At 39.2% G+C, this 13,805-nt stretch overlaps 1 protein-coding gene across 1 annotated transcript in view; it reads right to left on the reverse strand.

Moving 5' to 3' along the window:
- DPYD (dihydropyrimidine dehydrogenase) overlaps positions 1-13,805 on the reverse strand; it is a 765,031-nt gene that overhangs the window by 312,317 nt on the left and 438,909 nt on the right. Inside the window, exon 14 of the mRNA XM_054980010.1 lies at positions 956-1,120. Coding sequence (XP_054835985.1) covers positions 956-1,120 — 165 coding nt within the window. The remainder of the gene's footprint in view (positions 1-955; positions 1,121-13,805) is intronic.

Below are 13,805 nucleotides of genomic sequence, written 5' to 3' on the forward strand. Positions count from 1 at the left end.
GCCCCTACTGTGGAGAAAGGCAATATATAAAGAAAGTAAATTAATAAATATAGGTGATGGGGGGGCAGATAAAACGTTTAGTGGGTTTGAAGGTGAGAAGGATATAGAGAAGGGAGAGCATACGGAGGCTGCCAGGATGAGGGAGGAAAGAAATTCTATGGGAGAGGGGTACAGGGGAAAGCAAAGTTGCCCCCACAAGTCCTTGCAGGTTCCCCACTACGTAACTGGACCTGGATCAGCTGGCACCATGCAACTGAGCAATAGGGGAGAGGCTGATGTGGGGAGATTGAACTATTCTGAAACCAATATGCTTATTAAAATTCTGCAACCACCAGGCTTATGTTTTTATAAATAAATTCTACTTCTGATTAAACAGGAAAGGATTCCTTTTTCTACCTCTGATTAAGCAGGAAAGGATTCCTTTTTCTACCTGACAGCTACCTCCACCTACCCACAGATTGTTCTGTCATACTACTATTTATAACAAGCTGTCCTATAATACCAGTTAATTTGAAGAGATTTAAGGTGAAAAAGCTTTTGGTGACAGAGAAAACTTTTTAGTAAGCAGCAATACACAGGTCATACAAACAGGACAAAACACCACCAGTGGGGTTAGCAGTGGGATTCGAAGTGGAGGTGTTCTCCTCACGAGGTAAAAGCCTCAGTAAATTGGAGAACCCCTGAAGCTCTGTGTGAGTGGAAATAAAAGGAATGTTGATTGTGAATTTGTGACCAGGACCCTCCCGGGGTAAAAGTTTAAGGCAATGTAAAAAGCGGCTGAATTAAAAATCCAAGGCAAGTTTAAAAACACAAACATTACACTGGGTCTCTCCTGTACTGTCACCACTATGTGATACTGGCCCTCAGAGTCAACAGTCAGTGATCCTTCTTTTAAATTGTCTAAAATTTTGAGAAGGAATTATCATCAGTGTCAGTATACTACCCTTGCACTTACTTTGTCTGGGAAGGCCATCTTTAGCTCTGTGATACTTTTACACCAATAAGCTGCTGTTTTCTCACTGATAAGCTCAATGTTCAGGAAAGAGCCTTGGCCTGGTCCATATACGGGACCCGAGGTAGTTCCACGTATTATTCTTGGAGAAACATTGGTTACAATGTCCTGTTAAAAAAGTAAAAGATTTTAGAAAGTTAAAAAATCTTTCTGCAGATTCATAAAAAATAATAAATGCTGCAATACGAGGAACTGAAAGGGAAGTCACCTGCACACATGTACTTGTTAATGTTTTAGTGAAGACATAACTATATAGTACATAAATATATGCCACAGAGAAAGAGAGATAAAACATTTTACAGAGCATTTGACACAGAAAGATATGAGACATCATTGCTAATGCCATGTTCTAGGGTCATCAACACTAGGTTGGGAAATTCCTGAAGATATGGGAGTGGAACCTGAGGCAGGTAGGTTTGAGGATGGGAGAAATGCCAGCAGCGTATAATGCCATACAGTTCACCTTCTACAGCAGCCATTTTCTTCAGGGGACCTAATCTATGTAGTCTGGAGATCGGTTGTAATTTCTGGAGATCTATGGGCCTCACCTGGATACTGGCAACCCTAGGTAGTTTGGTTGTCTGGACTCAGGCAATTCATATACTAAAAGCTGGTTTACTATAGAGCTTGCTCTCTGAAGCTACCGCTTTTCCCAGGAGAACTGATCTCTGTGGTCTTGAGGTCACTTGCAATTCTAGGAGAGCTTTAGGCTCCAGCTGGAGGTTGACAACTCTACCATGTGTCAGACTATGGAATCCCTGTTATCTAGAGTTCGTCTCCCCCTTCTGCAAGAAGCACCATTTCTTGATTTCAAAAGGCTTATTGAAAGACTAGGCTCTGACACAAGTATCCATATTCCAAGGCTTAGAAAGCATCTTGGCTGAACCCATACATAGTCGAGAATGAAAAAAGAAAGCACAACATGTGGTACATCAAACCCTTCACTCCCAGCCTCCCCCCAATCTTCCATGGCAATGAGAACTTTGCTGTGGGAAGGCTCGGCCCGTCAAGGTCTCTGGCTGTAGAAACAGATAAGAGTATTCTCTCCCATGGAAAGCGCGGTCAAAATAACACCTGGACCTGGAGGGAGAGAAAGGCTAACGACTACAATATTAAACATGGCGTAACTCTGACCAAGGAACCACAGAACATATTAGATCCTGACACCATTTACCATCATCATCTTTTCACTTCCGGAAAACAGATATTGTGACTTTTCATAGCATTTCATAAATTAACAAAATTGACCAAATACAGAACTGGGGCAAAGAAATAATCCATGCACATCAAGAGAAGCAAAGCAACCACGTCAACATTCTTATGAACTACTGACTACCTCCAGCCATAGGTCAGTAGTAAAAAAAACGTCTTCTACTGATATTTACAAATATATTCATTTCCAATATTTTATAATTCCAGGGGAAAATATGACAACAAATAAATGCTGTTAATTTAGATGTGCCATTCAAAGACACACTGTTAGGTGAAGTCATCTGGAAATTTGAGCTGGGTTGTCACCAGTATTTGGATGACACTCACTCCTACCTTGCACTTCTGGCTAATCTGAGGGAGGCTGTAGAAACTCTGAACTAGTGCCTGGTGGCAATTTTGGAGTGGATGTGGGCTAATAAAATGAAGATTAATCTTGACAAGAAAAAGAATTGTGTCTGGTGAGTGGAAGGACTGACCAAGATTTAAGGTGTCACCCAACGCCCTTCTGGACAGAATTGAACTCCCCTTTAAGAAACAGGTTCATCATCTGGAGGACTCTTGAACTCAGGCCTAGTGCTAGATGAACAGGTGGCAGCTGTAACTAGGAGTGCCTTTCACAAGTTTTGACTTGTTACCAGCTACATGTTTCAGTAACTTCTAAATTAGATTACTGCAATGTACTCTACCTGTGGCTGTCCTTGAAAAGCTGGTGGAGAATGATGCAGCTATGATTTTGATTGGAGTGGTTATATCACTCCGGTCCTGGCCTATCTATATGGGCTTTAATTATGAGTTTATGGGCACAATTAAAGGTGTTGATATTGACTTTTAAAGCCCTATATGTTTTGGAACCATCATACCTGAAGGACAGCCAACACCTTTATGAAGCTATCTGGTTACAGTAGTCATCTGCAGAAGCCAGTTTGGTGTAGCACTTAAGAGCGTGGGACTCTAATCTGGAGAACCAGGCTTGATTCCCCACTTTTCCACTTGAAGCCTCTGGATGACCTCGGGTCAGTCACAGCTCTTCCAGATCAATCTCAGCCCCACCCACCTCACAGGGTGATTGTTGTTGTGGGGATAATGATAACATACTTTGTAAAGCACTCTGTGTGGGCATTAAGTTGTCCTGAACGGCGGTATATAAATTGAATGCTGTTGTTGTTGTTGTTATTAAACCACCACCTTCTGAGATTAGACAGATGATAACCTGTGAGAGGGCCTTCTTGGTCATGGCAACAAAATTCTGAAACTTTCTTCCCAGGAAGACTCATGCATCCCCTTTTGTTGCCATCTTCTCCCAGCAGGTGAAGCCTTTTTGGTTTTGTTAGGCATTCTTTCAGTGATGCCTTCTTCCTGCTGTTTTTATGTTTTGCATGTGCATTTTAGTTCTAGTTTTAATAGTTTAATTACTAGTATTCATTATGTGATCTTGTTGGTTTTAATAGTTTTAAGATGTGTTTTTATTATGCATGTTAGCTACCTTGGTGGCCCTTATGATAGCATGAAGATGAGCTACAACTTTTGTAAAGTAAATAAAGAGACCAAGGGGAATTAATGTGATGGTGGCTGGAACACTATGAACCTTGTTCCAATTTCTACTTAGGAAATCAACTGAATGAAAATATGAGAAACAGGATCTTGGACTAAATGGGAATTTTCATCTCTGATTTTCATTCAACAAAGATCACCTTTAACCTACTGATTTTCTCCGTGAATCACTGTTTCCGAGTTTTAGTAATTCCTATAGATTTGCTGTATGGATAAAACCACCACTCTCATGTCCTTAAAAGGCGATGACAGTATCAACGTGAACGTAGTGGTTAAGTGGTTCAGCTGTAAATCAGCACTCTACAGGTTCAAATGCCACTACTGCCATGAATGAGCTCAGTAGGTGGCCTTGGGTAAGCCACTCCTCTCAGCCCCAGCTTCCCAGCTGTATTGTGGGGATAATAACAACACTAATTTGTTCACCACTCTGGGTAAGGTACTAATTTGTCTAGAAGAGTGGTATATAAGCACAGTTATTATTATTGTTGTTGTTATTATTTAAAACTAAAATTAATATGCCCTAAAAGAAAATAGTCCATTTGTGCTGAGTAGTCTTAAAGCACACCCAAAGACTAAACGATGGATTGGATTTAGCTAACAGATCTTCAGCTAATATTTTTGCTTAATCTCCCTCCTCATTACAGCCCTTTTACCACATGACTTTTATTAATGCCAGTCCCATGTTTTCCAACATAGACTTTTTGGCAGTAAATTGGGCTCTCTCCTCTCTTTTTCACTTGCAGAAATGCCAGTTGGCTCCTGCCCTATACTTCTCTTTCTTCATTAAGAATAGTCTTTCTTAATTAAGAATAGTCATTAAGAATGTTATTGATGGGTAGAGGCAGAAATATTATTAACTTTTAGTTAATTGTAGAAAATCAAAATATTTTAATTCTGTATTTTTTCAATACAGCACCTAAATACACCTGCTTTGTACAATGCTGAAATTCAGTAAAATAAATGAAAAATCAAAGGTGAGAATGAGTATTCAACCATTCATTTGCAGTACCAAATCAATTTCCAATACTGAGGGCTGGATTTTACATGGTGTTCTAACAGCTAGCGATCTGAAGAAAAGAAGTCCCTGTAGCAAAGGGCTGGGCTGATTCAATCTTGAATAGTATGCTCTTTTATCAGAGTTGCTGCAATCCACCGTGTTTTAAACTCGCAAAAGTGTACTTGGATCATTTAACCATTTGTGTTCGGTGATCTCAAGCATGCATCATTGTTTAAAAACAGAAACATTGCCTTGTTGGATGAGAAAAAGGTCCAGCTGGTCAGCATCCTTTTGAAGAATTTAATATTAGGTGGTCAGCAAAAAACAGATCTTCATACTACCCCAGCCATAGCATAATAGTTCACTAATTGCTATGAGATGTGTTTGATTTGGATTTACTTACTTTATTTTTCTCTTGGCAGTCATCCTCCCACCCCCATCTCCTGTCTAGTCCATATCCACTGATTTAAAAGTAAGTTTAGATGGTGGTGGTGGAAGTAGCCCTATACTTTGTATAGGTATGAATATTGCTTATTAGAAGACTCACCCTATTGATTGCATTGATATACACTATGCAATCTGCCTCATGACTCAGTGAGAAAGAACAGAAATAAGTCTAAAAATAAATAAATAAAAGTAAATACATGATTCCTACTAGTGTCCGTGGCACAGATGAGGCAAATAATGATTCTTTGCAAGAAAGGGTGAGAACTAAAAAAATGCTTATTCATAAGGAACTGCGATGATTAATGACAAATGTACAATTGTGCCATTTTACCCTAGAGATTTAAAAATTAATTTATTTGTGTTATTTATAGGCCACCTTTCTCACTGAGATCAAATGGGGATCTATAGTTTGAGAGTCAATTTGGTATAGTGGTTAAGAGCGCTGGACTCTAATCTGGAGAACTGGGCTTGATTCCCTACTCCTTCACTTGAAGCCAGCTGAGTGACTTTGGGTCAGTCACAGCTTCTAGGAGCTCTCTCAGCCCCACCCACCTCACAGGATGTTGGTTGTTGTGGAGATAATAATGACATACTTTGTAAAGCGCTCTAAGTGGGTATTGTCCTGAAGGGCGGCACACAGATCAAATATTATTATATTATTATACATAGGAGGAAGGCAGAAATGGAAACTGACTTTTTCACATTGCTCCAAAATAGTCTAATAAGCCCAAAGTATCTAATTATATGATAGTGGGAGCTGCAGAAGCAAACACACTTTGAGCCAGGTGAACCTAAATGACACTCAACAGAAATAATAGCTGATACAAATTCATGTTGATCACTCAATGACTAAACAGCATGCATGAAACAGTCGTCATAGATTAAGCATCACTGTTTCATAAAATCTTAACCACAATTATTTATAATTGAAGCTGAATTCCATTCCAAATCCTCAACTGATTAGTCGCTGAGTAATAAATGTGGGTGTATGCATAAAGGAATGGAATAATTTCTACCATTTTATATTTGGTTTCTGTTATGTATTATGTTTAAAATAGTTGCTCTTAGGGGAATAATTGTTTTGACACCAGTTTCAGGTAAAGAGTTTATACGGTCATCCGAAAAATCAGAACTCAAAAGAGGATCTCCTGAGTGTCTGGAGAAGGGAAACTCAAAAGGATGTCCTGACTATCTAAGGAAAAGTTATATAAACACATCTGAGTTATAAAAACAACAAGACCCAGAGAATAACTTGTAAGAAGAAAAACTTACAATAAGAACAAGTCTGAGGAAAAATCTGAACCACAAAACTTGGCTATTTCAAAAAAAGGGCAAGGAATTCACCTGAATAAGGAGCTAGGTTGAGCTAAAGGAAACTGTTTTGCTTTAGAATAGGATAGGAATAGGGCTGCCAAGCCTTGCTGGGGACAGAAGATTCCCCATCCCCAGCTCTCATTTTCTGCTGCCTCTTGGAACAGTAGAGGGTGAAAAAACCCAGAAGTGATGTCACGCAATTGCTAACCATGCCCCCCATGTCCCTGCCCCCACCCACAGTCTCCTGCTGGTTGATAAATTGTGCCTGTCATAGGAAAGAGTTTTATTAGGTTTATCTGGATGTATTTTCTTTGTTATTTCCTTACACCAAACACTGTTATGGCTTTTGTGTATGTTGTTTAAAACCTTTTTTTTAAACTTTTTTGATTATTTGAAAAACATTGATTTTGCTGGATACGCACTCCAGTCTCTGAAATTTGGATAGCAATGGTAAAAACTTTCTCACTCTAATTGGTAATGGTGAGTTGATTGGGTCTTATAAGATAACTATATGATATTAAATAAAAGGCTGTTTGGAGGCTGTTTGGTGAAAGCGGTTAAGAGGAGAAAAGTAGACATGGGCGTGAACCGCATTACAAATGCAAAAAACCCACGAACAACCCGATCATCCGTTCGCGATCCAGTGGTTCGTGAGCGTCTGTGGCCAATGAACCAGTGTTCGTTAGAGGCCCGGTTTGGTGCATTCTTCTGCGGTTCGTGAAGCCAGACAGTCAGGCACCATCAATCAATTCCCTTGGAAATGGAGCCGGGGGAATGCCTGAACTCTGTCTGCACTCTTTCTGTTGCTCTGGAAACCCGAATGGAAGCCCAGTTTATCTTGATTGTCAGGTCTTTCTTCCAACCATGGAGCTGCAAAGTGGTTACAACCTGGGAAAGACAACCGGGGGAGGGAGGGGGGAGGGAGTGTTCTGTAGCCATGGGCAATCCAATATCATCCCTGCAAACCCTGATAGGCAGCTCTGACGGCCAACCACTGACCTCCTGTGTTGCTCAATGGGACCTCAGCTTATAAAAAGCAGTGGGCTCCCAGGCTGGGTTTCACTTTCAGCGAGCAGTGGAGTGTGGCAGAGCTGTTGCTTGCTACTTGCTAGCCTTTGGGGAGAGAGACAGAGAGAGTTTAATTGGAGCTTGGATCCCTATTCAATCTTGACCAAACTTGGGTAATGGCTGGAGGAGAGCTTGTTAAACACTCCCTGGGAATATGGGCGCTCTAATATGGGCGCTCTAATATGAGAGCTTGTTAAACACTCCCTGGGAATATGGGCGCTCTAATTCCAACGGGGGGCATTCTGACGCTCACAAACCTCGAACCAGTTCGGCAATGGGAAAAGTTCGCTGGTTCAGGTTCGTCATCGGCACCGAACCACTCCCTGGGAATATGGGCGCTCTAATATGGGTGCTCTAATATGAGAGCTTGTTAAACACTCCCTGGGAATATGGGCGCTCTAATTCCAACGGGGGGCATTCTGACGCTCACAAACCTCGAACCAGTTCGGCAATGGGAAAAGTTCGCTGGTTCAGGTTCGTCATCGGCACCGAACCATGAACCGCTGGTTCGTTAAATTTTTTCAGTTTATGCTCATGTCTAGAGAAAAGGACTTCCCTCTGGTGGCATGAGAAGAACTGAAACATTTTTAACTACAGAAGCTGTCATGGCTTGCCTTCTTTTCTTCTCATAGTGTAGGCTACCTTCCCAGAATGTGATAATATGAACCAGCCAAAAGTTAATCTCAACTGCAGATGTGGCCTTAACATTCAAATGACAGGAGGAAAGGGGTTGAAAGGCTTCTCCAGTCGCACCATTCTTCCACTCAAAATAGTAGCCCCAGTTTGCATTTGGGAACGTAAGTGTAGCTTCACTCTCAGATGACATAACTAGAAAATAAATCCAGGGTTTAAAAGATCATGTCTCCAGAAGATGCTTTCATTACAAAAGATCAGCAAGGAAAATAGGGAGATCCACAAGGTCTTGCAGGAGGCATCTCATTTTCCTCCTGAATTCTGTCCCCATACTATTTCATCTTTCCCTCCCCTTGACAACCTCTATAGTCTCTCCCCCTTTCCCAAGTCCTTCTTTCCCATCCACCCCTAACAAACCCTTGGTTTTTGTCAGTCAGAGATGAGGAGATTGATCCATGTTAGAGATAAGAGAGAGAAAGAAGCAAGAAAAGGCTTGTCGTGGTTGTCTAGCAACCCCCAGAATGGTCCCTGAGAGCTCATACTATAGTCTTCAGATATCTCAGTTAGCGTTCTTCTATTATTTTGGGAACTTGACTGCCTCTCCTACACTTTTTTTTTTTTAAAAAAAGTTTTTAGATTTTTCTGCAAACTTGGGACTTCCCTGGCCCCACTGTGTGATTTTTTAAAAATCCATTCTCTAGGGTGCAGTTCAAAATTAGATAGATGATAATGAGCTAAGTAATTAACTCCTGTCATGGAGCAGCCACAGGTACCCAACACTAGTACTCACCTAGGATAGGCTTTTAGATCAATTTAAGTCCAAAGTTCTTATCTTGTTTTGGAATGAACCTATGACTCTACTTTTAGCAGAAATCATAGTAACTATGTAGATATTCCATTATGTTAGATTTTTTAAAATTCTATGGTTAAAACTCACGAAGGCAACCTCATCACAATAAAATAGTAGTTATATGGATTTTTTTAAAAATATATATAGTAAACCCCCCCCCCCTCCACTATCAACATATTCTACATACCTGGATTAAAAATAATCTATGCTATATGGAATATGCTATGTGGAAAGATATTCTTTCACCAGTTTCCAATAAAAATAATTTTGATTACAGACCATTTAGTTAAGGATTTCACAGAATTATTTGGTTAAGTACCCCTACTCACCATCTTGTCACTTCTAGAGAGATAACATGAACCCCCATTAGTATATAGCAATTAAGGTCAATTTACATATTTTAATTAAGATCCATCCCATATAAAACAATTAGGGTAATAGGCATACAAACTGATTTCATAACATTTGGACGTTTTTCCAACTAGATAGACAGGAAACCTTAATTAGCATTAATTAGTGCTGATCTGCATATGTTTGATAAGGCATACCCTCACCACAAATGATTATTTATTCCTGAATCTGCCAAATGTTACCGTTGCAGAGGATAAAGGAACTTTCTTCATATTATATGTAAATGCTTAGTAATTTTTATTTGTTTTTCCATTTGGACTATTTATTATAAAATAAATGGGTAGAAATGGTGTTAATGCACAAATATGTACATTCACATGTAGGGAAAACATACCAATTAATGTGTAGCAGTTAATCAGCATTGCTGACATTTCTATAATAACTGAGAAAATGATAGTGCTTAGAACTACTTCTTTCATATTTCCCCTCTTCTATCTCAAGATACTGCAAGTCAATAAGATGTTTAGATAATTATCCAGCACCCTCTGATGTTGTAAGCAATAATACACTGAGAAATAGGGACCTTTTATCAGATTATTTTTTCATTAATGTATTACTTACATTTTCTTTTTACTTTCCTCATTTTTAGCAGTTATAATATTCCTAGTCCTCTTCAAATACAAACAATCCTTGTGTTCTATTTGATATATTGAACCTATGGATCATTTTGTACAATCAAAATGATACTCTATAATCCCCCCCCCCACACACACAAGGGGCACGTGTCCCCCTGATGTTTCAGACCAGGTATGTTTATATTTTCACAAGCTATTCAGGGATGTAAACATGTAAAAACAACTCTTAGAGCACTGTAACAAATGTTTTTTTTACAATTTAATCTTACTGCGTGCCAATAAACTGTACAGTTAATTATCCAGCACCCTCTGAAGATGAGGGCTATATGAACAGGCCACAAACCATGTAGTGAATCTTGTCTGCCTGCAAAGAATTCACAAACAGCATCTCTGCCTATTCCTGAAAGCAATCACTCTAAGGGCAGAAAACCACACGTAGAAGTTGGCAAAAAGTGTCACTCAATAAAAAAAGAAACAATGGTTATAAAGAATACATATAATGACTGCTGAATACATATGTAAATATCTTTCAAGCTGACTTTCTTCTTTTGTTCTTAAAGGTGGTAAGACAGGATATCAACAAACGCTCCCAAATCGCCCGACATACAGGGCTGGCTGGAACCTGTTTCGTAATATCGCATCCTCGCGGGTGAAGACTTGATCCACCATACTATAAATGTTTAAGAGCTACAATAAATATGTGTACATGCAGTCATTATATGTATTTAGCAGTACTTAGCAGTCATTATATGTATTTAGCAGTACATACCTTGAGTCTTTGCATATTACTTTGTGGAAATTTGCATGCTGAATGTCTTCCTAGACTATAAATGTTGATTTGTTATTATTTATCCCATACTGTTTTTGAATTGTGTATGTGCATAGTTGATGTTAGTTTAGTAATATACTTATAATCTTTTCACATAATATACTCAAAATTCATAATTCTTTACTCTATAACCATTGTTTCTTATTTTATTGAGTGACATTTATTTTTTGCCACCTTCCACGTGTGATTTTCTGCCCTTGGAGTGATTGCAGTAGTTGGAAGGAGCCTCCTTGTTTGTTTTTATGTCTGAAAGCAACCTGACAGGTGGCTGCCCAGAACATTTTTTGAAAACCATCAATGAAAGGTTCCAACAACCATTTTCTTCCATTGTCAAGTTTATACTAATATTTAACCCACATCTACTTTTTTTTTTTACTTTAAAACAGTGCCTATTGTCTTTTCCTCAGTAAAGATGCTTTCCTTTTTTTGACATACTTGTAAAGTATTTGGAAGCTGACTCTCTCCTGGTTGTCAAACAGCTTCAGGCACCTCATAGACAGAAGTCCAGGATAAGATTAGTTGAAATGACTGCACATTATTATAAACATGTAATAGTCGTGATGCGACGTCCCCCCATGGGTCAGGAATGACTCGGTGCTTGCACAGGGGATCACCTTTACTTTACCTTTTTTTTTAACAGTGTGAAGGCCAGAGTTCACAGTTCCACCCTTACTGGCATGTTCCTATTTCCTACAGATACTACTTGTCACTCCTTAAGCATCAAAATAGCCTTCTGTCACAGAAATCTTCATCTCAGTCTCTCTATCACAGCCAGCTCTCTGCTATTACTTTCCATCCCGCTTCTTTGTGGCTGGTCTTCAATGCATCTTTTTATCAGAAGATGGGTCAGTATATCAGCATATCCCCCTTTCTCTAATGAAACAATCTCATTTTTCTCTATCCTTTTTTCATGAAATTTGACTTGTAAACATTTGGTCTTTCTAGTTGTCCTATGAATCTTTTCTAATTTCTTAGAATAATTTCTTAGCATTCTTTTTGATCTCTAGGGCCCAGAATTGAAGACAATGCTCCAAATGAAGTCTTGCTAGTTACTGTGTCACATTTGATCTCATTTTCCCCAATTTAGTAGATGGGTGATACAAGGGTGATAGCTTCTATCATTATGTATGATGATATGCAATTACCAATTCTATCCCAATAAAGCTATGCTCATATTAAATGAGAAACACATGAAAGGAATGCATTGTGCTTCTCTTTTGACACTGGGGTAGCAAGCTGAAGATGCTGTATTGGTGTCCTCACAAATACTTGTATCCTATACATTTAAGATACTCATATTGAGCTCCCGTTTGCTATGAGGAATGGCTGAAGAAGATAAGACTTTTTAGTTTATAAAAAAATGGCTATGGGGGACATGACAGAGGTTTATAAAATTATGCATGGAACAGAGAAAGTGGATAGAAGGAGCCTTTTCTTCCCTTTCCCATAATATTACAACTCACAGGCACCCAGTGAAGTAGATGAGCAATTGAACGGGGCAGACAAAAAGAAATACTTCTTTATTCAATGAGTAATTAAATGGTGGAATTTGCTGCCAGTGGATGTAGTGATAGCCAAGAGCATAGATGGCTTTAAAATGGAGTTAGACAGTTTCCTGGGGGATAATTCCATCAACAGCTACTGGACATGGTGAATAAAGGGAGCCTCCCAGACTTAGTGGCAGTAAACGTTTGAAACCCAGTACTAAGGAGCGACATCAGGGGAGGGTGTTGGCCTCCATGCCCTCTTTGTTGACCTATCAGAACATCTGGCTAGCCACTGTGCGAAAAGATGCTGGACCACTGGTCTGATCCAGCAGGGCCCCTTGTTATGTCCAGAGTTGCAAAGCCATTTGCAGCAAAGTCCTTCTCATCCCCTGTTAATATTGGAACTCTTGCGAACAGAGGAGGTTAGGACAATTACCCTCAAAGCACTTTGCTTTTCAGATACCATTTTGTAAGTAATATATATTAAATGAAGAGTTTTAATAAACAGAGAAATAAATCATAAAATGCCTTGAAGAAATAAATCATGGCATTACCTTAAATTATACAAACACTTGAATAAACAAACAAAAAAGGTAAGAATTCACTGCACACTTACAAAAACAAATTAAATTATCTTAAACTTTTTATGCTTGTATTCAAATAGTGGAAAGCAGATTTTTGCATGAAAAATGTCTGCAGACAAATGCAGGTTTTAGACGAGTATAATTTTACAAAGCATTCTAATTTCGTTACAACTTACTTTCCTCACATTATAAATTTCTTCAATTGCAACCTACTCCTAAGGGCCTCCTCAGATATTACTTTTTCCCTACATGAACACAGTAAAAGTGTAAGTGTATAAATTGAACCACAAAATTCTTTTATTGGTCCAGCTAAAACTGAACACAGTTTTTCTATATTTGATATATTTGAAAGACTCTGTTCATATTGTCTCATCTACAACATGATATCTGAATTAAAATAACAAGGGGCTTGACACTTGTGTGGCACAAGCATTTTTGAGCCAGAACCAAGTTTTGGCTCACAAAAGATCGTGCTATGATATATTTGTTGATTCTAATAAGGATGCCTGAACACTCGCCAGTTCGGCTCACTTCCCATTTGTTAGTGGTGAACAGACAGCTGATTAATCAAGGGGCTGTTCAGCTGTTTGCAACCTGTTTGTGTACATGTGCAGGAACAAGCTACTTGCAGCCCTCAGAAGCTGACTCCCAGGTAATGAGGGTCAGCTGGGAGTCAGCTTCTGATCTCTATTGAGGAAAGTCTGCTTTGTATCCAACAAAGTCTTGTCAAGGGAGGAATCATGAGCTGACTCATAGTCGATCAGCTGGAAGTCAGGTTCTTCTGTTCGTCCATCTTGGAAACTCCTTACTGAGATGCAAGAAATTTAGTGGGGTA

This window comes from Eublepharis macularius, chromosome 5 (genome assembly GCF_028583425.1).
Source record: "Eublepharis macularius isolate TG4126 chromosome 5, MPM_Emac_v1.0, whole genome shotgun sequence".
NCBI lineage: Eukaryota > Metazoa > Chordata > Lepidosauria > Squamata > Eublepharidae > Eublepharis > Eublepharis macularius.